Source organism: Heptranchias perlo, chromosome 1, assembly GCF_035084215.1.
Source record: "Heptranchias perlo isolate sHepPer1 chromosome 1, sHepPer1.hap1, whole genome shotgun sequence".
Lineage (NCBI taxonomy): Eukaryota > Metazoa > Chordata > Chondrichthyes > Hexanchiformes > Hexanchidae > Heptranchias > Heptranchias perlo.
Window position 1 is genome coordinate 173,136,348 of NC_090325.1, and position 25,442 is coordinate 173,161,789.

Here is a 25,442-nt window from a genome sequence, read left to right on the forward strand (position 1 = left end):
AAACAATTGACTCTTTCACAAACTTTTTCACTTGAGTTTTGAACTTTTAAACTTTTTTATTTCCTGTGTACAAAAGTATGGACTTATTATTTTTTGATATTATCAAGCATTTGAATAAATAGAATCTATCAACCATGGTATGAAATAAGCATAAAAATGTTTTAAAATGGCCACCATACCAAGCTATAAATATAACTAGAATTACATAGAAAGTACAGCACAGAAACAGGCTATTCGGCCCAACAGGTCCATGCCGATGTTTATGCTCCACATGATCCCCTTCCCTCCCTACTTCGTCTAACCCTATCAGCAAGCATGTCGTTCTAGTCCTTTCTCCCTCATATGTTTATCTAGCTTCCCCTTAAATGCATCTATACCAGTCGCCTCAACTACTCCTTGTGGTAGTGAGTTCCACATTCTATCCACTCCCTCTGGGTAAAGAAGTTTCTCCCAAATCCCTATTGGATTTATTAGTGACTCTCTTATATTTATGGCCCCCGAGTTCTGGTCTCCCCACAAGTGGAAATATCTTCTCTATGTCTACCCTATCAAACCCTTTCATAATCTTAAAGACCTCTATCAGGTTACCTCTTAGTTTTCTCTTTTCTAGAGATAAGAGCCCCAGCCTGCTCAATTTTTCCTAATAGGTGTAACCCCTCAGTTCTGGTACCATCCTAGTAAATCTTCTTTGCACCTTCTCCAGTGCCTCTATATCCATTATATAATATGGAGACCAGAACTGTGCACAGCACTCCAAGTGTGGACTAACTAAGGTTCTATATGATAGAATATAACTTCTTCTTTGCTTTTCAATTCTATCCCTTTAGAAATGAACCCCAGTTCTTGGTTTACATTGTTTATGACCTTACTACTCTGTCACTACTTCTAGTGATTTGTGTATCTGTGCCCCCAGATCCCTCTGCTCCTCTACCGCATTTCGACGTTTATTATCCAAGCAGTATGTGGCCCCCTTATTCTTCCTACCAAAATGTAATACCTCACACTTACCTGTATTGAAATTAATTTGCCAATTACATGCCTGTTCTACAAGTTTATTAATGTCTTCCTGTATCTTGTTGCAGTCCTCAGGATTAACTATACCCCCTAATTTGGCGTCGTCCGCAAGTTTTGAAATTTTACTTCCGATTCCTGAGTCCAAACCTTTTATGTAAATAGTGACCAACAGTGTTCCCATTACTGATCCTTGTGGAACACCAGGCCCCATCTTTTGCCAATCTGAGTAACTACCTATAACCCCTACTTTCTGTTTTTGTAGCCAGCTTGCTAGCCATTCTGCTACTTGTCTCCTGACTCCACATGCTCTGACCTTAGTCATGAGTCTACTATGTGGTACCTTTATTGAAGGCCTTTTGAAAATCCAAATATATTACACTACTGCATTACCCTTGTCTACCCTTTCTGTTACTACTTCAAAGAATTCAGTAAGGTTGGTCAAGCTGAAATCTGTGCTGACTACTCTTTATTATGTTTTTCTATTTCATTACTGGTCCCTTCTTCGAAGAAATCAATCTAAAAGAGCCACATACTGTAGAATCTGAAGCTATAATTAGAAATGTTGTAGATTTTACAAAACTGAAAGAACATATTAAACAAAAGTCCTGTAAATCAAAATTACTTCATACTTCAACATGTTCGATAATAGAATGGAACAAGCAGTTTAACAAATGCTGCAAATTATAATAGCCTAAAGTAAGAAAAAGCACTTTTTTTCCACATTCTTATCCAGCTGATGTATATATTTTTGTTTACCAGCAACTTGTCCTGATTTGCATATTTAATCAGAAATGTAGCAGCTGGTTGGTGCAGTGAGTTTAGCAGTCTGCTTTCAAATCTGGCTCCTGTATTTGAATGCAGTTCTAGATGAGAAAACGGGTTCGCTGCTCTTTGACGACTGTAAAAGCTCTAAATGAAATGAGTCTCGGCATTTTCAATTAAATTCTAGGTAGCTAAAGGCCCACATCTGTCAACTAGATTGGAATTCTCTTTCCAGGAGGTCATAAGTACTTCTGGGTACAAGGAAAGAAAAAATTCACAGCAGGTGTTGCTTCACTGAGTTCGGCCTTCGGCCACGTTGTCGGACAAAGTAAAGGGAGCACTCGGTAGTTTATCTGAATGTTTTTAATTATAGGCAAACTGCATTCTGCTGCTTTCTGCCTGTGCCTTCTGAAATGCTGCAAGCAACACAATAGTTACATCTGTGGCTGAGACATGTTGAATAAATATTGTATAATTGTGCAATAAAATTACCTGATCATCATAATTAAATAAATGTTTTATTTAATGTGGGAGAAGATGAAGAGGAAAGTTCCTTTTTTAAAAAAAAAAACTTTTCCAAGCTTTGCCAACAGTCTTCCAAGAAGCTCTTGTCTGCAATAACATTTTGGAACACCCAAGTTCATTATTTCTTCAAAAAAAGTTTGTTTTAAATTAACATTATTATTGGATGCATTCATTGAAAGCATCAAAGACTTGTCTGAGCAACATGATCCACTATTGAATAGTTTGCCAACTATTTGCCTTCCAGGTATTTTCAAGACAAAGCAGTATCATTTCAGGTAGCCCACAGAGAAGTCTCAGTTCCACCTCAGACACAGATGGAGAGCGCCAGTTCAATCTGAATGGAAATAGTGTTCCAATAGCCACGCAAACACTCATGACAATGTACCGTCGCAGATCACCTGAAGAATTCAATCCCAAAGTGGTACATGTTGCTTATTGATGTGTTTATATAATTATCTGTCCTTTATAACATGCACATTTGTATCATTGCTGTTTCGATATTAAGTTGATGCACACGTCGCAAGTATAAGGGTGTTAAATTCAGTGATTTTCTTTTTGACTGATATGATCTGGTCTGGTGTACAATAATGAGAGTGAAGTAATAGAGCATAATTTAAACTCTAGAATTGTACACGTAGTTATATACAAGTTTAAAAACTTGGTTGAAAAACATACATTTAACTTTTTTAACAAAAAAAAAACTTTCTTCCCCTCATTTAGCCTCCATCTACACATTCCCCAACTAAGGGAATAGGTATCTATCAGGATAATTGCATCAGCCAGAAGGGATGCACAAGCAAGATTTTCCTTTTTTTTTAAATAAAACAGAAACTCCAACCCTTCCACTCCATCTGTGAGGACATGCCTCACCTGTACTCTGTCTCCACCATGACAGCACATCTAGCACAGGAGCTCATTGTGCGAATTGTGGTGAGGTCTTGCATCCTACCACTTTACAGCACAGCATGTTGGAACAGCATTGAGTTACACCACTGCAGTGGAAAACTATATTGGCTTCTTCAAAACTGAAATTCAAACCTGGAAATAGGACTGCAGAATCATTAATGTTAGCCAGCGAAGCATGTGTTGTAACTTGGAGGGGAACCTGCACGTTCCCCTCCAAGTCACACACCTTCCTGACTTGGAAATATAACACAATTCTTTCGCTGGGTTAAAGTCCCGGAACTCCCTACCTAACAGCACTGTGGGAGTCCCTTCACCACACGGACTGCAGTGGTTCAAGAAGGCAGCTCACCACCACCTTCTCAAGGGCAATTAGGGGTGAGCAGCAAATGCTGGCCTTGCTAGTGACGCCCACATCCCAGGAATGAATTTTTTAAAAAAATCACAGCAAGGTGACTTCAAAAAAAAGACGTGAGGGGAGTGATGTGACTAGTGAAGGAATTTTAAAGATGGCTTAGTTGTGCAACTAACTTTATTGCCATAAATATTACTTTGTTATTTTAACAACTTTTAAAAATCATTTGTTAGTTGTGGCTTTTTGATATTGATGTAATTCATAAATAAAAATTCAGACTTGGAAAGTTCACATTGCATATGCTCAATCATACTATCCAGAATTTGGTACATTACTGATTTATTACATTGTATTTGACAACAATTAGGCAAAGGAACTAATGAAGGAACAGTCCTGGAAAATCCACTTTGCTGAATATGGCCGTGGAGTGTGCATGTATCGCACGGAGAAGACCCAGGAGCTTGTACTGAAAGGCATTCCTGAAAGCATGAGAGGGGAACTTTGGCTGCTGTTCTCAGGTGTGCAAAGGCAGAAGATTAGATCTGCATTAAACTTGTGTTTTTTGAAAATACTATTAAGATGACTTAGCAAAACAGATCTTCTTTAAACAGAAAAGTTCTGTATTGCTCCTGTCTAACTTAGTTTATTGCAGTCTTTGTACATGTTATTTTTATTCCAACAATTAGATAATCATTTTGAGTGTGTCTAAAATTATGTAATTCAATATATTTATGTTATGGGCATTGCATAAGTTATATAGGCACTACAATAAAATACAAAATAACAAAGAACTTTTAGGATTGTATTATTTTAAGATTATTACATGGATTTTATATTAAGCAAAAGTAATGCTTAAAATGATGTGGCTCTCTAAAATGTGACTTTGATTCAGTGGACTGAGTTCAAGTCATATTGTAACCTGACATGATTCAAACCTGGTTACCCTCAGTGGGCGAGATGCAAGATATACCATGTTGTAAAATCACAGCGCTCAAATTCCAAGGGAGGAAAGATAGACACCTCCTACTTGGTTCATCCTGGAGTGGAATTAATATTTGATGTGGAGAATTTCTTGGTCTAGAATTTGTCTTCATTTAACTTGAAGAAGAATGGTCAACTTGATGGTTGTTTAGCTATGGACCGGTGACAAAATTGAGTTTAAGTTGAAAATGTTTAAAAGTGGAAATAATAGACTCTAATTGTGCACTGTATCCCAAACTAGAAACATGCAGAGTCTTGTGTTCTCTTGCCTTTCCTTCTTTCTCACTTCCCCTCCACCATTCCTACACTTATTAATGGCCAGTTTAAGAGCAATACATTGAAGCCTAGAAACTTGTTTTCTGAGCTTGGCAACATCATGAGAGAAAACATAGAATGTGTGTTCATTTGGTGTAATTTAAAATCTCTCCTTTGCCTTCAGGTGCCATTAACGAGATGGCCACCCATCCTGGATATTACTCTGATTTGGTGGAAAAATCCATCGGAAAGTATAATCTAGCCACAGAAGAAATAGAGCGGGATTTACACCGCTCGCTTCCTGAGCATCCAGCATTTCAGAATGAGATGGGAATTGGTGCTCTGCGAAGAGTACTCACTGCCTATGCTTTCCGAAATCCTAATATAGGATATTGCCAGGTAAATAGTACTGTAGTGCAACAGTGATGTACTTGAACTTGCCAAGCCATTAACAAAGCCAGTGATGGTGTTTAATTTGCTCAGAATCCTGGTGCTAAAATATGTTCTCTTGTCATAAGTATAAAGAGCCTATAGAAAATCATAACTTGTTGGATGAATTAGAAGAAAATAGATATTCTCTCAGTGCTCAGTGAGTAAATGCATTGCTTGGTGTTTTATTAAAGGGGTAAGGTCCTAGATTTGACACCGATAGGTAAATTTTCCAATTTGTGAGCTTCCAGAGTGATCCTTGCCCATTGGGGAAAACGTAATAGGAAATTGCATGCGCAGCCCATGATTGTGCTTGTGGTGGGCAATGCTACTGGAAACTCATGAGTTGTGTATCTGTGATTTCCCAATATGCAATCTCAGCAGGCAAGACACCACATCGAGAGCACACAGTCAGAAATCCTATCCTCTAATCTGTAGTGAATTAGCTGATCATAACTGAAGTGCTGCTGGAACTGCTTTGATTGGTCTCAGTGGGGATGATTTCCAGTTGTGTGGACATTAAGGCCATTTAGATGGTTTTCTAGTACTAAACAGTTGCAATTGGAGGCTAGTAGGGGTTAATCAAATACACTGCCTCAATGAAGTGTTGTGTGAGCTTGTGCATGCTGATAGTGTTAATGTGCATTGCTGGAAGTACAGACAGTAAAGGTGCAAAGTTGAATTGAAAAGTGAAATTGACATCCATGCTTTACTGATTTGCAATTGATTATTGGACTAAATCCAAGCCAAGTCCAGAGAAGGAAACATGTACATGGACCATATCTCATTTTTAAAAAAAATCTAAAATTAAACAATGTAGAAAGCAACTTCAAAACGGTGGTAAGAAAAAACGTTGAATCTGACCATTGAAGGTTCAAAAGACTGAAGAGATCCTGATACACCTAAAAAGAAATCTTGGGGCCCAACAAGATGATGCTTCAGTTAATCAAAGTTCTTCATTCAGTAAATTTGAGGTTAGAATTTTTTCCCTTTACAAAATAGTGATTACGTAGAACAGCCTCTCATCAAAAGTAGCTAATGCTGTGTTTGATTAACTTGTTTAAAAGGCAGCTGAATAAGTATGTGGTTGAGAACAGGATTGAAGGATAAGTCTAGCTATATGATCAAATAGTCTATGGCTCTAGTCCTGCTGTGCTCTGGAATGTTATCTGTGGAATGCACTTGGTCAGAGTTTCATAATGTTGGATTGATCTCCCAGAGTTTTCTACTTTTTAGATGTCAAGGAGAATTTTAGGTTTTATCTAATTGATATTCATTTCCCTTAGTAGATTAAATAAGTTGGATAGAGTCGACGATAGTGCAAATTGTAAAAGCCCATTGGAAGGAATGGATTAAATGTGATATCTTGTTTAATTTTTAAAATGATTTCCTGTTGAATTTGATCTTTTGAAGTCTGTTTCTTACTCCACTGAATAATTCATTTAAAAAAAACACACACTTGTAGAATCCAGTTCCACTGGTTAAAGATAATAAGAATAAGATTGCCTAACAGAGGGGTTTGAGTTGTATATAAATATAAATATTAATGCACAAATTGGTATGCTAGAGGTACAATTGCCATGGGGGCATGGTATAATATCATTAACAGAGATGTGTCTTAGGCTAGGATATGACTGGAAGCTGAAAATGTCTAGTTACAAAACATTCAGGAAAGATTGGGAGGGGGGAAAAAGGGAGGAGAGGTGGTACTGTTGACGAAAGAATTCATTACACTGCTAGAATATAGGGATGGTGTAGGAAGTGGTGCAAAAGCTGAATCTATTAGGTTAGCGTTGAGGAATAAGAAGGGAACTGATGCACCTTTTGGGGGTATATTATAGACCTTAGAGAAGGAATTGGGCTGAACAAAATGGTGGCACTAAAAGTGGAAGGGGCACTGGGCTCTGATGACATTTTGTCCTAGAATACTGAGGAAGACCAAATAGCAGAAGCTTTGATCACAGTCTTTCACACAGCCTTGTTATGGAAGTTGTGACAGAGGACTGGAGGCATAGCAATGTAACACTTCTGTGTTCAAAAAGTGAGAGAGGCATAATCCAGGTGGCTATAGATCAGTCGTCATAATATTGGTAGTGGATAAGCTTCTGGAAGCTATAAAATTGGTTATTAAAGTTAATACTCAATTTTTTTTATATTCATTCAAAAGATGTGGGTGTCGCTGGCAAGGCCAGCATTTATTGCCCATCCCTGATTGCCATTGAGAAGGTGGTGGTGAGTTGCCTTCTTGAACCGCTGCAGTCCGTGTGGTGAAGGTTCTCCCACAGTGCTGTTAGGTAGGGAGTTCCTTCATCGCAGGGTCAAAATCCTGGAACGGTGATATATTTCCAGGTCAGGCTGGTGTGTGACTTGGAGGGGAATGTGCAGGTGGTGGTGTTCCCATGCACCTGCTGCCCTCCACCTTCTAGGTGGTAGAGGTTGCGGGTTTGGGTGGTGGTGTCAAAGAAGCCTTGGTGAGTTGCTGCAGTGCATCTTCTAGATGGTACACGTTGCAGCCATGGTGCGCCGGTGGTGGATGGAGTGCCAATTGAGCAGGCTGCTTTGTCCTGAATGGTGTCGAGCTTCTTGAGTGTTGTTGGAGCTGCACTCATCCAGACAAGTGGAGAGTATTCCATTTCACTCCTGACTTGTGCTTTATAGATGGTGGAAAGGCTTTGGGGAGTCAGGAGGTGAGTCACTCGCTGCAGAATACCCAGCCTCTGACCTGCTCTTGTAGCCACAGTATTTATATGGCTGGACCAGTTAAGTTTCTGGTCAATGGTGACTCGCAGGATGTTGATGGTTGAGGATTTGGTGATGGTAATGCCGTTGAATGTCAAGGGGAGGTGGTTAGACTCTCTCTTGTTGGAGATGGTCATTGCCTGGCACTTGTCTGGCGCGAATCTAAAAATACATGAGTTGATTAAAGGTGGCTGACATGGATTTGTAAAAGGCAAATCATTTCTCACAAATTTAATAGCGTTCCTTGAAGAAATAAGAGTGTATTGATAAAGGAAATGCAGTGGATGATGTGATAATGGATTTTCAAAAGTGTGTTTGATAAGGTGCTGCATAGGAGGCTTGTTGATGAAATTAAGGCACACAATATTAAAGGGAGTGTGACAGCATGGATAGCAAGCTGATTAACGGACAGAAAACAGAAAGGTTAATGAATGTTGTTCGTGTGAGAGGGGTGTAAACAGTGGTGTCGTCCAGGGGTCAGCCCATTGCTGCTCTTAATATGTGTAAATGATTTGGACTTGGATACGGGGGTACAACATCAAAATTTGTAGACAACAAGTCGGGAGTGTGGTTAACTGAAGCGGACCTGGATAGGTTGGTAGATTGGACAAATAGATGGCAGATGAAATATAATGCAGATAAATATGAGGTGATACATTTGGGAGGACGAATAAGGGGGGAGCGTATACACTAAATGGTAAAACTTTAAAAGGAGTAGAGACTCGGGGGTTCAGATACACAAAACATTAAAAGTGGTAAGACAGGTTGACAAATCTGCTTTTTAAAAAAAAAAGCATATGGGATCCTATATTTTATAAATAGGGGTAGAGAGTACTAAAGCAAAGAGGTAATGTTAAACCTTTACAAATCATTGGTTAGGCCACAGTTAGAATGTAATGTCTAGTTTTGAGCGCCTGACTTTAGGAACGATGTCAAGGCCATGGATACGGTGTGGAATACGTTCACTAAGGGGTGAGAGGAATACGTTCACTAAGGGGTGAGAGGAATACGTTCACTAAGGGGTGAGAGGAATACGTTCACTAAGGGGTGAGAGGAATACGTTCACTAAGGGGTGAGAGGAATACGTTCACTAAGGGGTGAGAGGAATACGTTCACTAAGGGGTGAGAGGAATACGTTCACTAAGGGGTGAGAGGAATACGTTCACTAAGGGGTGAGAGGAATACGTTCACTAAGGGGTGAGAGGAATACGTTCACTAAGGGGTGAGAGGAATACGTTCACTAAGGGGTGAGAGGAATACGTTCACTAAGGGGTGAGAGGAATACGTTCACTAAGGGGTGAGAGGAATACGTTCACTAAGGGGTGAGAGGAATACGTTCACTAAGGGGTGAGAGGAATACGTTCACTAAGGGGTGAGAGGAATACGTTCACTAAGGGGTGAGAGGAATACGTTCACTAAGGGGTGAGAGGAATACGTTCACTAAGGGGTGAGAGGAATACGTTCACTAAGGGGTGAGAGGAATACGTTCACTAAGGGGTGAGAGGAATACGTTCACTAAGGGGTGAGAGGAATACGTTCACTAAGGGGTGAGAGGAATACGTTCACTAAGGGGTGAGAGGAATACGTTCACTAAGGGGTGAGAGGAATACGTTCACTAAGGGGTGAGAGGAATACGTTCACTAAGGGGTGAGAGGAATACGTTCACTAAGGGGTGAGAGGAATACGTTCACTAAGGGGTGAGAGGAATACGTTCACTAAGGGGAAAGAATAGAGAAACTGGGGCTCTTTTCACGGAACCAAGAATGTTAAGAGGACATGAGCGAGGTGCTCAAAATTATGAGGGTTTCAATAATACAAATCGTAAAAAATTATTTTCGCTGGTTGGTGAGTTAGCAGCTAGAGGGCATAAATTTAAAATTTTCACATAAAGGACAGAGAGGTAAGGAGATTTTTATGCAGAAAGTTGTTGGGATATGGAACCCCCAATAAGAAACCGTGTTGGAAGCAGAATCCATAAGTGAAAAATGAAGAAGTGGATAAACATTTGAAAATTTTTTTTAAAAAGGTGTGGGGAAGTCAGGGAATGGGACTAAGTGAATAGCTGTTCAGAGAGCCAGCATGATAGACAGAAGGAAGCCATGATTCTATTCAATGGTAACTGATTTTGTTTAATTTAATTTTCAGCTACCAAGAGTTGAGTAACTTTTTTTATTGTCTTTTTCACCACTAGTACTATAAGTATGCTACTTGGATTTTGATGTAGAATAGATTGTACAACTTCTGATTGAATAATGTCTATATGTACACATGCAGGCAATGAACATTGTCACTTCCGTGCTGCTACTATATGCAAAGGAGGAGGAGGCTTTCTGGTTGCTAGTTGCACTCTGTGAACGGATGCTGCCAGACTATTATAACACTAGAGTGGTTGGTAAGTGCTGCTAGTTACTGAAAGCGCAAACACAGAATCTTGACAATAAAGAACACAATTTTTAATGTTTAATTTTGTCAAATTTAGAATTGATTTGTCAATTTAAGGAGTCATTGTCTCTCAAATTGTTCAGGCAGATCTTTTTAATCAAAGTTTATCAACATCTAGCACAGAGGTGTAATCTATGAACTGCTTACATCATTCGTGTCTGGCATTATTGCATAATTTCTTCCTAATGTCATAAAAATTAGGAAAATATACATGCTTCATACAGAACTGAACAATTACTGTTCCTTCTTTAAGTTGGACATTAAGTATCTCTGGTATTTGTCAATCTAGATACAATATACTAAACATTTTACACCTTAATGCACTGTCCATCAACTTTTTCCATCATAAGTGTCTATGTCCACATTTATAATGGAAACTATGGCCCCGATATTTGTGGGGAGGGAGGAGGGGTGACTCAGCAGCTGGGAAACCTGGAAAGACTGAGGTCCTGCCGAATTTAGGATTTTTCTTTTCTCTCTTTCCTGCCCGGCAGCTAGCCAGATTGAGAGGCTGGTTGACTACCGGGTGGGAAGGCCTGATTTAGAAGGCCGGGAGGGAGGGATCGATCGATTTTGGTGGGGTGGTGGAGAAAGTTGGCAAATCGTGGGGAGGGAGGCAGATTGCGGCAGGGTAGCTTGGGGGTCTGGGGGGGAAGCGCTCTTGCTCTTCCTGGCCCACAGTCAGTGCTGGATAAGTACTTACCTGCTGGATCTGGCAGCTCCCGCCTCCCTTTAGCTGCCGTGTTACCCGAGCCCTGAAAAACCCAACCCGCAGCCATTAAATGCAAATGGCTGCTAAAATCTGAGGCACGCAGCCTCATTAACATATTATTACCAACCTGCTCCTCCAGAGCGGCTTACTTGCCTGTCCTGGTTAAACTGGAAGTAGGTACGTTCGCAGCGGGTTGGGGTCGGGTTTAATGTTTTTAAGAATTTAACCCTGCCTGTCTGAGGAGATTAAAATTCTCCCCATGTATGTAAATTTGTCATACTGTAATTATACCCTCCCACCAGTGACAGTGCTGTAGCTCCTCAGCCCATACTGCAAGAAACCTACTATACTCCAACCAGCAGTACTTCTCAGTTTTCCAAGCTATCTAAATAATAGAACTCCAAAGTACACCTAATGTATAAAAATAAGGACAGAATGTATGACTTTAAAATAGGACTAAATTGTGGAAGTGCACCCTGCTCCACTTGTCCTCTGCCTCTGACCCTACTTCATCTGAAGGCTACATTTGGTCTTGACTCCGTGTGCAGCCCCATAGGAGTTCAACTTGTTTTGAGTTTGCGATGTGGCTCTGCATTTTGGGCTTCATTATCATTGGGGAAGAGCCTGTCCTCTGTATTCAGCTGTCTGCTGTCTACCTCTGGCTAACCCAGCACAGAACTTTTCCCAGTAGAAATCGTAAGTAGACATAACCAGTAACACAGCAATGTTGATCCAATTTGTCATCTTCATTTTGTGCTCTTCTTTATATCATGACCAAATTTACAGCTATAAAGACCTAAATTTAGCATGAAAATCTCTGTCATTCAGTGGCAACGCCTTCGCTGAGGCCATGAAACGAGGTAATTCAGTGCTGGGTGAAGATGTTGACATTAATTATCTGATGTTACAGACACTGAAGCCACCTTCTAGAAGGGCTGTCCCAAGAAGCAGCTCCGCTGATCCAACTTTTAAGTCCCGCTGCTGTTAAAACCACCTCAAAATATAAACCGCTTTTAACAGTTGTAGGGGCAAAAGAAGTGACCAAAAACAACCACTACTAGGTGAATTGTCCAAGTGCTCCTGCTTCTGTACAGATAGTGAAGGAATTTCACTACTGTTCACATGTACAGAATTTCTACTGTAATTTGAGGCCAGAGAATAATCCAGACTAATAATCCAAAGTTATGAGTTCAAATCCCGCCAAGGCAGCTGGGGAATTTAAATTCAATTAATTAAATAAAACCTGGAATTAAAAAAAACTAGTATCAATAATGGTGGACGTGAAACTACCGGATTGTCGTAAAAACCCATCTGGTTCACTAATTCCCTTTTTAGGGAAGGAAACTTGCCGTTCTTAACCGGTCTGGCCTATGTGACTCCAGACCTATAGCAATGTGGTTGATTCTTAATTGCCCTCTGAAATGGCCTAGCAAGCCACTCAAGAAGGAGGAGGCTCACCACCACCTTCTGGAGGGCAATTAGGGATGGGCAACAAATGCTGGCCTTGCCAGCGACGCCCACATCCCATGAACGAATTTTTAAAAAGAGAAAATAAGAGTTAGAAGTTTAAAACAATTGCTCAGACTTCAGTACTTTGTGCATCATACTTGTTTTGGAGGAGTTTTCTTTTTTTAAAAAAAAAAGTTTTTCTTTGGCATCTGTAACTTCCCTAGTTGCAGGGGCATCTCAATACAGGTAATACAACTGCTTTCCAGGAGAGAGGAAGCACTTTTCAGCTGCTCAGCTTGTTTATGTCCATGTTTTTTTGCCACCTTTTGATTTCAGTTGTAGTTATACTACAGACTGAGCCGGTACCATCATTAGAGGCTTGATGGCTACTGGTGCTGACTTCAGGTAAAGTGAGGACTATCGGCAACAAACTAGTAATGTAAATGACTTTTACCAAGGCCTGCCTTCATAAATCGGTACACCACTTGTGTAGAACTGAGCCGTACAAAACAGGAAGAACTCAAGTTTGGTTCCTTGCTGTGCTGAGTTAACTGATCTCCGCTGAGATGATAAGGCCACTACAGTTGGTCTCAACAGCCCTGAGTTAGGAAGAGTTCAAGTTGCCTCCTACTGCTTCTGATTGCTATCCAGTGGCCCACATTGGACACTGTGCATGTGTGAATGTTGAATGAGTACAGGATTGGATAACAACACCTCTCCCCACCACCCCTCCCCATTGTCATACACTCTGCTGCGTTTGCTGTCTTGGCAGCACAGACAAAGAGTGGTGATCTAGGTGAGATACCAGAGGTCGGCTGACACCAATGGAACCATACTCCTTCATGAGGCAGTGGCTTCAGGAAAGGAAGAGAGAAAATTTGGGGAGGGGAAAGAAGATTAACAGGCTAAAAGTAGATAACATTGATGCTGTATAAATTAAAAGTGACCATGGACATTATATTTTAACACAGTTCTTTTGTTCTTGGTATGCATTTTGTAACTGAATTGGACTGTTTTGAAAGTGCTAGAACTCTAATTGTCTTGCTATATCTTTTTATTTTAATTTACAAACTTAATTTCATTTTTATTTTACTATGTATTGGGCTAAATAAACTAGATTATTTAAAGTGGAAGTGATTTTGTAGTTTCCTTGCTGAACTATTGGAACACATTTAACAGTATCATTTTGAGAGGCTGTATTCAAGTCTATTATTGGTTTCCTGGTCTTCCAAAATCACTTCATCAAACCTATTTTACTTAGCCATGGTACAATACATTGCAGGCACAACAAATAATGGGAATATATTTTACAATTGGATTGGCCTGTGGAATTCTATTGTGTTCAGAGTAAATCGAAGGCATCTTTATATCAAAACATTGTATATTTCTTGCAACCAGAGCTACTGAGTTGATACTGTGCCTTTTTGGTTTTGAAAAGTACTAGAGTCATCTCCAAACACGTGCATATTTCTAAGCAGCACATTTAATCTTAGCTTTTTGAAATCTTAATAAAATTATTAATCAGACCATCTCCAAAAGTTAGGTAAAAGCTTAAAAATGTTAAATTAATGCAAATAATGAAGGATGTACATCTCTGGAGACAGAGCATGCACCATCTCACAAAGTGCTGGAGACTTTTTAAAATTTATTCTTGGATGTGGGCAGCACTGGCAAAACATCTAATCTCTAGTTGCCTTGAGAACATTTTAAGGGGGTTAAATTGGATAAGGCCCAAATCTGGGCGCGGGCATCACGATGCATGATTGGCCTGCGCCCTGTGGTCCTGACGCAGGCAGCAGGTTAGATTCGTGTTACCTCCTCATTTACTTGATTGAAGCGCAGCATGGAGACCTAGCTGCGACGTTCCCTCCAGCTTCGGCACTTCTCACCAGCAGGGGGGCCAAAATCTCTCATTAGTTGTTCGCACCACTTAAAGGCAGTATGCACCATATACAAGTACAAAATATAAGATATGGGTCTGCACGGAGTCTGAACAGAGATCAGACATCGCACATGTAAAACACAGATGAAGGTCCTGTCCCTATGTTTACAAACTGAAGAATTATGTTAAAACATTGAGTAAAGGATGCGCATTATTCAATCCCTCATCCTCAGTCTGCACGCCAGACCTCACCAATCCGCCGATCTGAGTTTGTACTAGGCCTGCGAGAGAGCGTGCACCAAGGTTCTCTGCTGATGCACTGGAGACCTTGATGCAAGAAGTGGACAGGAGGAGGGGCATCCTATATCCACAAGGGAGCAAGAGGCCCTCCAGACATATGCTGAAGAGGCAGTAGGGGACAAAGTCAATGCCAGGCGCATAGCACCATGAACCTGCATACAGTGCAGGAAGAAGTTAAATGCTTTGACACGAGTGATCAAGGTGAGTGAGGTCAACTGTCAAGTGGCATCTCCTAACTGCACCACTAGCTGCATCCACTGCTCCATGCACTACAGCACCCCCCCCCCCCCCCCCCCAATCACCACCTACCAACAAACTCTTTCAGCACTCAACTCTTCCAATTAGATGCGTTCTCTCACCGTCACACATTACCACTGTTTCAAGCTGTGCACCCACAACTCACAGGTCACACACACTGACAGCTGTTCAACCATAACAGGCACATCACCCAAACATCCTGCAGGACACTCACCGACGCAGGCCCTTAATAGGAGGCAGCTAGTGGCAGTGGCATTTAGCCCCTCGAGCCTGTTCCGCCATTCAATGAGATCATGGTCGATCTGTGACCTAACCCCATATACCCACCTTATCCCCATATCCCTTAATACTTGGTTAACAAAAATCCATCATTCTCAGACTTAAAATGAACAAGTGAGCTAGCACCAACTATTGTTTGTGGAAGAGCGTTCCAAACTTCTCCCACCTTTTGCATGTAGAAGCATTTCCTAACTTCACTCCTGCAAGTCCTGGCTCTAAATGTTAGGCCATGTCCCCTAGTCCTAGTATAGGAGACCTCCAAAAACAGGTACTACTGCATCAACAGCCAGAAGCAATAATCCAGCAACTAACCTGTAAATCGTGCATAGTGCTTTTAAATAGCGCTGGTGGTGGGGGTGGGGGGGGGGGGAACCTCCAGGACGTCTAAGACATGTTCAGATGGTCGTGGTTAAGACGGTGCGTTGGCTGCAGCGTTAAGTTCCAAAATGGTGTCTGTCCCTTTAAATCAGCATTGAACACTGATCTAATGCACGTTCTCCTTACTTTACATGCAGCCAGCATTCGCCATCTGTGCCTGCGCAAACCCCTTTACCAAGATGGCGTCCGGCGCATGTCACACTAGAAAGCATGCCCTCGTGTGCATGCTAGATGCCATTTTGGAACTTCAGGAGGCCGCGTAGCGCCTACACAACGGGCACTTCAAGGCCAAATTTCTAGCCCGGTTTGTCAACCACATATTATGCGACTTGTAAGCTAGACAGGTTTCCATCCCTGAAGGACATTAGTTAATCAATTGGGAACAATAGTCGCAAAGCTTTTGTGGCTATATTGTTGGTGCCAACTCACAGATTTATTTCCATGGTGGGATTTGAACTTGGGTTGCTAGTCCAGTACCATAACCACCAGGCTGCTGCACTTGTATGGTTATGCCAGTTTATTCTGCTTATACAGGCTAGCAATGCAATTTTTATATTATTGCCATTGAGATTTTTCCCAGCACTGGAAGATTCCCTAGCCAGAATGGGAAAGTGAATGCAACTTTATTAGCAACTACAGGTACGCACTTGTTTTGGTGTTGCATAGTCAATTTGCAGGGGAGGGGGAGTTTCAACTCTTTTTCCCCCCCCCCCCCCAATGACCGTGAAGATTGCAGAACAGTCACACCACCCACAAACCATTTTTATGTTCAGGCCTAATTTGCATAATTTGAACAAGTTGCCAAACAATCATTGAGTGCTGGCAGGCAGCTGGTCACACTGGGGTGGGAAGTCCAGCAGCCCCATGGGCAAGCTGAGCCAGAAGTGATTAGTAGAGGGTGAGGGGAATGGACCACCCAGCCACTGACAGCGAGCAGCAGGAGGAGCATTCATACTTCCTGGACCTACAAAAATTGCTAGGGCTTTTCTGGAGTGGCCTCCAGCCGGCAATTTAAGGACCACTAGTTAGGCTGCTCACCACCTGGTACAGATGGACTGAGTGGTGGTGTTTGTGCCGTGCACAATTTGTACCTGAAAACGCTGGTTCGAGGACCCTGATTTGCACTTGTAAGCAGCCTCCCTCCTGTTTCAGGCAAGAGTGCTGCACGCCTATTTACAATTCTGCTTGAAAATTGCATCAGGCAAGCCTAGGGCAGCCGAGATTACCGCCCCCGCCCCCCCCATTCTCCTGGTTCCGACAATCTGTTTTCAAGGCAAAAAACAGGTTGCTGATATTTGAAAATCACCCCCATAAACTTGATGAATTCTGCTTAATGGTAATCCGGTTATATTGCAGGATCAGATCCACATTACAAATGAGGCATAAAATGTTGAGATCTGCATTTATTTTAAAAATATGTACAATACATTCTCCAATAATATGGAACAACTTTCAATGTTCGTAAAGTATTCAAGCATAATTTTAATTTAGTGGCTTTTACCTATTTGTTTTATTTTTATTGTATACCTTTCTAGTACTTAAAAGGCATTAATTGAACCAGATATTCAAGGAGAGCAATGTGGAATTATTTTCTTTTTAGATTTTTGTTGTTTCTGCTTTTCCCCTACATACAAACATACGAAAGTGACGGAAAGGAAAAGGCTCATCTAACCTGTCCCACATAGTTGCGATGCCCTATGCATCATGATATATGCACTCGCTATCCACCTGGAGCCATGTAATCTCCTAGGAGAGGTGAAAAACCGGATTAAAATCCCAGGCCAAATGGGGGGAAAAATCTGAAAAATATTTTGCTTTGTAATGTGAACTAAAACCAGTTATTTTGAAAGTTTAATGTTTATTCTGTTGCTGCTTTCTGCAGGAGCATTGGTGGATCAAGGTGTGTTTGAGGAGCTTACCAGGGATTATGTGCCACAGCTTTATGATTGTATGCAATATTTGGGTGTTATCTCCACCATCTCGCTCTCCTGGTTCCTCACTCTCTTCCTCAGTGTAATGCCTTTTGAAAGTGCCGTTGTTGTTGTGGACTGCTTCTTCTTTGAGGGAATCAAAGTGATCTTTCAACTTGCTCTTGCTGTGCTGGAGGATAATATTGACAAGCTGTTGAATTGTAAGGATGATGGAGAGGCCATGACTATACTTGGAAAGTGAGTTAATTTTAGTTGCTCTTTTGTGGTTATCACAGTTTGTTGTAACAATTCTACAATAAAGTGGGATGAATAAAATTTCAAAAATTGGATTCCAGGAAAGTTCTTTCGGGTTAGGATATAAGTAGATAGCTTCTCGGTAATCTAAACTGAAGCAAGATTCTCGTGTAATAACTCATATTAATGCTTGTAAACAAAAATCTATACATGGCTCAGTTTGACCCAACACGAGATGATTGTACCAAATGATTCTTTAAAGATGGTAGAAGTGGTACTTACTTTGAGCTCTATGTATTGTAACTTCCACCTGCACTAACACTGATGCTAAATGCATTGATGAGCCTTAAAAACATAATTGTAATAAAATGGAGAAGTTACTGTGTACACTGTAAGGTCTTTAAATATTGGAAGAGAAATGAATTGGAATTTTAAATACTAGAATGCTGCAAGAAATTGAAATTTCAGGTATCGCGGAACTGTCTCTCCTCATTACGTGATCTGTGATAGTCAATTGTCATGAAAACAGAAGTCCAGCTCTCCAATTTAGACACTAATCAGCATCATCTCACTTTAGCTTTAATTTTGTTTATTTAATGAGTTGAAGAGTTTCACAGCATGAATTGTTTTTGTTCTCTAGATACTTGGACAGTGTGACAAACAAGGACAGCACATTGCCACCCATCCCTCATCTTCATTCTCTTCTCACTGATGATGGGGATCCTTACCCTGAAGTTGATATCTTCAAACTAATCAGGAGCTCATATGATGTAAGTAACCGAGTATTCAGTCATAGCTAACGTGAAATCTGATTTAGGGAAATTGGTCTGAAGTGGTTGAGGATTTTTGTTGAATGCTGTTGATATCCAACTGCATTCAATCATGTTTAGTAGAGGAGAGGATGATCTAAGTTCAGGAAAAAAAGAAAACCTAAAAAAAAGTTTAATTTGACTAAATAGTTTATAACCAAATCTACTGTTTACTGAATTGAGGATAGGCTAGATGATTCAGTGACGATAGTCATGATTTTTAATCCTCCATCTTACTCTCAGTTTTCTAAGCTCAATGCTTACAATCCATTGTTGATTTAAAGAAGGAAGAAAGTAAAGAAAACAAGCCATTTCCCTCATAACTTCCCTTGTATGGTTGGTTGTGCTTGGTGCCAATTTAAAAACAAATTGATAATTTGTTATATCAACAGTAGGCCCCTGTGTGCTGCTATTTAATTTGAAGTTATGGTGATAATGTCTATTACAGGGAAGTGAAGCTTTCTTGCAATATACTGAGATTATGCTGGCAATCAGCTCTCTGTTGTGTATTTAGGTAACAGATAGATGATGGTGTGTTGTAAAATGTTTTACACCCACTTCCTTATAATACAAATCATCACAAGATGTCACCAAATTAAATGGCAACGTAGCAGGAACCTATACTTGACATTAAAAAAAAATTAGATAAACATTTACCGTAGAATTTTACAGCATGTAAGAAGGCCATTCAGCCCATTGTGCCTGTACTGGCTCTTTGCTAGAGCAATCCAAAACTAATTTTCTTTATTAGCCGAGGCATAGACTATAAGAGCAGGGAGGTTATGCTAGAACTGTATAAAACATTGGTTAGGGCACAGCTTGAGCACTGCTTACATAAGAACATAAGAAATTGGAGCAGGAGTAGGCCAATCGGCCCCTCGAGCCTGCTCCGCCATTCAATAAGATCATGGCTGATCTGATCCCAACCACAAATCTAAAGAACACAAGAAGTCGGAGCAGGACCCGGCCACATAGCCCCTGGGCCCTCTCCGCCACCCACAGGGCATTGACCGATCCGAACTCAGCTTCATGTCCAATTTCCTGCCCGCTCCCCATAACCCCTAATTCCCTTTACTTCTAGGAAACTGTCTATTTCTGTTTTAAATTTATCTAATGATGTAGCTTCCACAGCTTCCTGGGGCAGCAAATTCCACAGACCTACCACCCTCTGAGTGAAGAAGTTTCTCCTCATCTCAGTTTTGAAAGAGCAGCCCCTTATTCTAAGATTATGCCCCCTCGTTCTAGTTTCACCCATCTTTGGGAACATCCTTACTGCATCCACCCGATCAAGACCCTTCACAATCTTATATGTTTCAATAAGATCGCCTCTCATTCTTCTGAACTCCAATGAGTAGAGTCCCAATCTACTCAACCTCTCCTCATATGTCCGCCCCCTCATCCCCGGGATTAACCGAGTGAACCTTCTTTGTACTGCCTCGAGAGCAAGTATGTCTTTTCTTAAGTATGGAGACCAAAACTGTATGCAGTATTCCAGGTGCGGTCTCACCAATACCTTATATAACTGCAGCAATACCTCCTTGTTTTTATATTCTATCCCCCTAGCAATAAAAGCCAACATTCCGTTGGCTTTCTTGATCACCTGCTGCACCTGCATACCAACTTTTTGATTTTCTTGCACTAGGACCCCTAGATCCCTTTGTACTGCAGTACTTTCCAGTCTCTCGCCATTAAGAAAATAACTTGCTCTCTGATTTTTCCTGCCAAAGTGCATAACCTCACATTTTCCAATATTATATTGCATCTGCCAAATCTCCGCCCACTCACCCAGCCTGTCTATATCCCCTTGCAGGTTTTTTATGTCCTCCTCACTCTCTACTTTCCCTCCCATCTTTGTATCATCTGCAAATTTTGATATGTTGCACTCGGTCCCCTCCTCCAAATCGTTAATATAGATTGTAAAGAGTTGGGGACCCAGCACCGACCCCTGTGGAACACCACTGGTTACTGGTTGCCAGTCCGAAAATGAACCATTTATCCCAACTCTCTGCTTCCTGTTCGATAACCAATCCTCCACCCATGCCAGAATATTACCCCCAATCCCGTGATTTTTTATCTTAAGTAATAATCTTTTATGTGGCACCTTGTCGAATGCCTTCTGGAAGTCTAAATACACTATGTCCACTGGTTCCCCTTTATCCACCCTATACGTTATATCCTCGAAGAACTCAAGCAAATTTGTCAGACATGACTTCCCCTTCATAAAGCCATGCTGACTTTGTCCTATTAAATTATGCTTATCTAAATGTTCCGTTACTGTCTCCTTAATAATAGACTCCAAAATTTTACCCACCACAGATGTTAAGCTAACTGGCCTATAATTTCCAGCCTTCTGCCTACTACCCTTTTTAAATAACGGTGTTACATTAGCAGTTTTCTAATCTGCCGGGACCTCTCCTGAGTCCAGGGAATTTTGGAAAACTATCACCAAAGCATCCACAATCCCTACTGCCACTTCCCTCAAGACCCTAGGATGGAAGCCATCAGGTCCAGGGGATTTATCCGCCTTGAGTCCCATTATTTTACTGAGTACCATCTCCTGAGTGATTTTAATCGTATTTAGCTCCTCCACCCTGAGAGTCCCCTGTTTGTCCAGTGTTGGGATATTCTTAGTGTCCTCTACTGTAAAGACTGAAACAAAATATTTGTTCAGCATTTTTGCCATCTCCATGTTTCCCACCATTAATTTCCTGGTCTCATCCTCTAAGGGACCTATGTTTGCCTTAGCCACCCTTTTTCTTTTTATATAACTATAGAAACTCTTGCTATCTGTTTTTATATTTTTTGCTAATTTCTTTTCATAATCTAACTTCCCTTTCTTAATCAATCCTTTAGTTACTTTTTGCTGTCTTTTGAAGAATTCCCAATCTTCTATCCTCCCACTAAGTTTGGCTACCTTATATGTCCTTGTTTTTAGTCGGATACTATCCTTGATTTCTTTACTTAGCCACGGATGGCTGTCATTTCTTTTACACCCTTTTTTCCTCAGTGGAATATATTTATTTTGAAAGTTGTAAAGTAACTCCCTAAATGAACACCACTGCTCATGTACCGTCTTACCCTTTAATCTATTTTCCCAGTCCACTTTAATCAATTCCGCTCTCATACCATCATAGTCTCCTTTATTCAAGCTCAGTACGCTTGTTTGAGAATCAACCTTCTCACCCTCTAATTGGATATGGAATTCAACCATGTTGTGGTCGCTCGTTCCAAGGGGATCCTTAACTAGGACATTATTAATTAATCCTGACTCATTACACAGGACCAGGTCCAAGGTTGCCTGCCCCCTTGTAGGATCAGTTACATACTGCTCAAGAAATCCATCCCTGATGCACTCAATGAACTCGTCCTCAAGGCTGCTCTGCCCAATTTGATTTGTCCAGTTAATATGATAATTAAAATCCCCCATAATTATGGCTGTTCCCTTATTACATGCCCCGACTATCTCCTGATTAATACTTCTTCCAGCAGAGTTGCAACTATTAGGAGGCCTATATACTACGCCCACTAATGTTTTTTTTCCCTTATTATTCCTTATCTCCACCCAAACTGTTTCATTATCTTGATGCTTTGTCCCAATATCATTTCTCTGTATTACAGTGATTCCTTCCTTTATTAACATAGCCACCCCACCTCCCCTTCCTTCCTGCCTGTCCTTCCTGATTGTTAAATACCCTGGCATATTTAATTCCCAGTCGTTGTCACCCTGCAGCCATGTTTCTGTAATGGCCACAAGATCATACCCATACGTAGTTATTTGTGCCGTTAACTCGTCCATTTTATTACGAATGCTACGTGCATTCAGATAAAGAACTTTCAAATCTGTTTTGTGACGCTTAGTTCCTGCTTTTTCCTTTTTTAACACTTTACCTATTACTCCATACCTTCTGTCCCTTCCTGTTACGCTTTCCTCTCTCTCCCTGCTCAGGTTCCCAACCCCCTGCCACTTTAGTTTAAGCCCTCCCCAACAGCACTAGCAAACACTCCTCCTAGGACAGCGGTCCCGGCCCTGCCCAGGTGCAGACCATCCGGTTTGTACTGGTCCCACCTCCCCCAGAACCGTTTCCAGTGTCCCAGGAATTTGAATCCCTCCCCCTTGCACCATTCCTCTAGCCACGTATTCATTTGAAATATCCTCCTATTTCTACTCTGACTAGCACGTGGCACTGGCAGCAATCCTGAGATTACTACCTTTGAGGTCCTATTTTTTAATTTACCTCCTAACTCCCTATATTCTGCTTTTAGGACCTCATCCCCTTTTTTACCTATATCGTTGGTGCCTATGTGCACCACGACAGCTGGCTGTTCGCCCTCCCCCTCCAAAATGTTCTGTAGCCGCTCCGAGACATCCTTGATCCTTGCACCAGGGAGGCAACACACCATCCTGGAGTCTCGGTTGCGGCCGCAGAAACGCCTGTCTATTCCCCTTACAATTGAGTCCCCTATCACTAGCTCTGCCACTCTTTTTCCTCCCAGCCTGTGCAGCAGAGCTACCTGTGGTGCCAGGAAGTTGGCTGCTGCTGCCTTCCCCTGATAAGTCATCCCCCCCCCAACAGCATCCAAAGTGGCATATCTGTTTGAGAGGGGGATGGCCACAGGGGACCCCTGCACTACCTGCCTGCATCTCTTACTCTTCCTGGTGGTCACCCATTCACTTCCTGCCTGTATACCCTTTACCTGCGGTGTGACCAACTCGCTAAACGTGCTATCCACGAGTTTCTCTGCATCGCGGATGCTCCACAGTGAGTCCACCCGCAGCTCCAGCTCCGAGATACGATCGGTCAGTAGCTGCAGGTGGACACACTTCCCGCACACATGGTCGGCAGGGACACTGGTAGTGTCCATGACTTCCCACATCTTACAGGAGGAGCATATCACGGGTGCGAGGTCTGCTGCCATGACTTGCCTTAGCTTAGTTACCCCTTTTAAATTACGTTGAAATTAGAAAATGTTAACTATACTAGGGACCTAGGTTCACTAAAAAAAAAACACTATCTGCTATAAAACCTGCAGATCTTCCCTTTCTTATTACTTTACTTACAGTAAAATGGTAGAAATACTCACCTGAACCTACTCACCAATCAGCTGCCTCCCCTGTGCCGCGTCACTTTCTGACTGGTGACGTCACCCCGAACTCTGCCGCTGGTCTCAGAGTCTCGCTCTCAGAGTAAGCTCTGGTCTCGCTCTCTCCGCGCTGTTTATATCCCCGCTCTGGTCTCGCTCTCTCCCGCCGCTCACCGCTCTCAGGTCCACTACCGCTCTGCAGGAAAAGCAAGGCAAAGCAGCACCTCCTTCCCCCACTTTACCAAACTCCCACACGTACCGAACTCTCAGCACACTGTGTTGTCCTCACACCGTGCTGTCCGCACTGACAGGCCCCTGTATTTCTACAGTTGAGACTCAGATGAGTCAGGCCTGCCCCACCTTCAGGTACCAATTGAATCTAGCTAACCAATTAACTTACAGTTCTAGTCACCACATTACAGGAAAGATGTGATTGTACTAGAGAGGAGATTTACAAGGATGTTGCCAGGGCTGGAGAATTTTAGCTATGAGAAAAGATTAGATAGGCTGGGGTTATTTTGTCTGGAACAAAGGAGGTTGAGGGGAGATTTAATTGAGGTATATAAAATAATGACTGGACTAAATAGGCCCTCCCTATCCACTCTGTTTCCCTTAGCAAAGGGGTCAGCGACCAGTGGGCATAGATTTAAAGTAATAGGTAGAAGGATTAGAGGGGAGCTGAGGAGAAATGTTTTCACCCAGAGGGTGGTGGGGGTCTGGAACTCGCTGTCTGAAAAGGTGGTAGAGGCAGAAACCTTCAACTCATTTAAAAAGTACTTAGATGTGCACTTGAAGTGCCATAATCTACAGGGCCACGGACCAAGTACTGGAAAGTGAGATTAAGCTGGATAGCTCTTTTTCGGCCGGCACGGACGTGACTGGCTGATTGGCCTCCTTCTGTGCCGTAACTTTCTACGATTCTATAATCCCAGTCTCTTACTTTACTCCCTAGTCCTGTATCATCATCTGCTTCAAATGTTTATCCACATTTCCCCTAAATGACGCAGTGGTTCCTTTCTTGACCATTCTTGTAGCAAGTCATAAACCTATAATTTGGACAGTTTGATACTACAGAAATGAAGTGGAGGTGCCATTACACTATGTGTATTCTATAGGCCACCAACTAGTGGGAAGGATAAAGAGGAGCAAATTTGCAGGGAAATTAGAAGTGCAAGAAATATAGAGTAGTGATAATGGGGGACTTCAACTATCCTAACATAGGCTGGGTTGGTAATAATGTAAAGGGCAAAGAGGGGGAGGAATTTCTGAAGTATGTTCAGGAGAACTTTCTTGATCAGTATGTTTCTGGCCCAATGAGGAAGGAGGCATCGCTGGATCTAGTTCTGGGGAATGAAGTGGAGCAAGTGCCAGTAGGGGAACATTTAGCGAACAGTGTTCATAGTATCATAAGGTTTAGATCTTTTATGGAAAAGGACAAGGAGTAATCTAGAGTAAAAATACTTAATTGAAGGAGGGCCGATTTCAGTAGGTTGAGAACGGATCTGGCCCGGGTAAATTGGAATCAAAGATTAGCAGGCAAAGCTGTAATCAAACAGTGGGCGGCCTTTAAAGAGGAGATGGTTCGGATACAGTCTGGGTACATTCCCATGAGGGGGCAAGGGTAGGATAACCAAAGCCAGAGCTCCCTGGATGACGAAAGTGTCAGAGAGTAAGATGAAGCAGAAAAAGGGGGTGTATGACAGATGTCAAGTTGATAATACAA

General features: G+C 41.7%; 1 protein-coding gene across 2 annotated transcripts in view; it reads left to right on the forward strand.

Moving 5' to 3' along the window:
- The window catches only part of tbc1d9 (TBC1 domain family, member 9 (with GRAM domain)), a 73,327-nt gene that overhangs the window by 23,175 nt on the left and 24,710 nt on the right, over positions 1–25,442 (forward strand). For both annotated transcript variants that reach the window (XM_067993895.1, XM_067993885.1), the window contains exons 8-13: positions 2,546–2,722; positions 3,927–4,077; positions 4,980–5,194; positions 10,238–10,355; positions 17,546–17,831; positions 18,469–18,598. In XM_067993895.1, the coding sequence (XP_067849996.1) occupies positions 2,546–2,722; positions 3,927–4,077; positions 4,980–5,194; positions 10,238–10,355; positions 17,546–17,831; positions 18,469–18,598 (1,077 nt within the window). The remainder of the gene's footprint in view (positions 1–2,545; positions 2,723–3,926; positions 4,078–4,979; positions 5,195–10,237; positions 10,356–17,545; positions 17,832–18,468; positions 18,599–25,442) is intronic.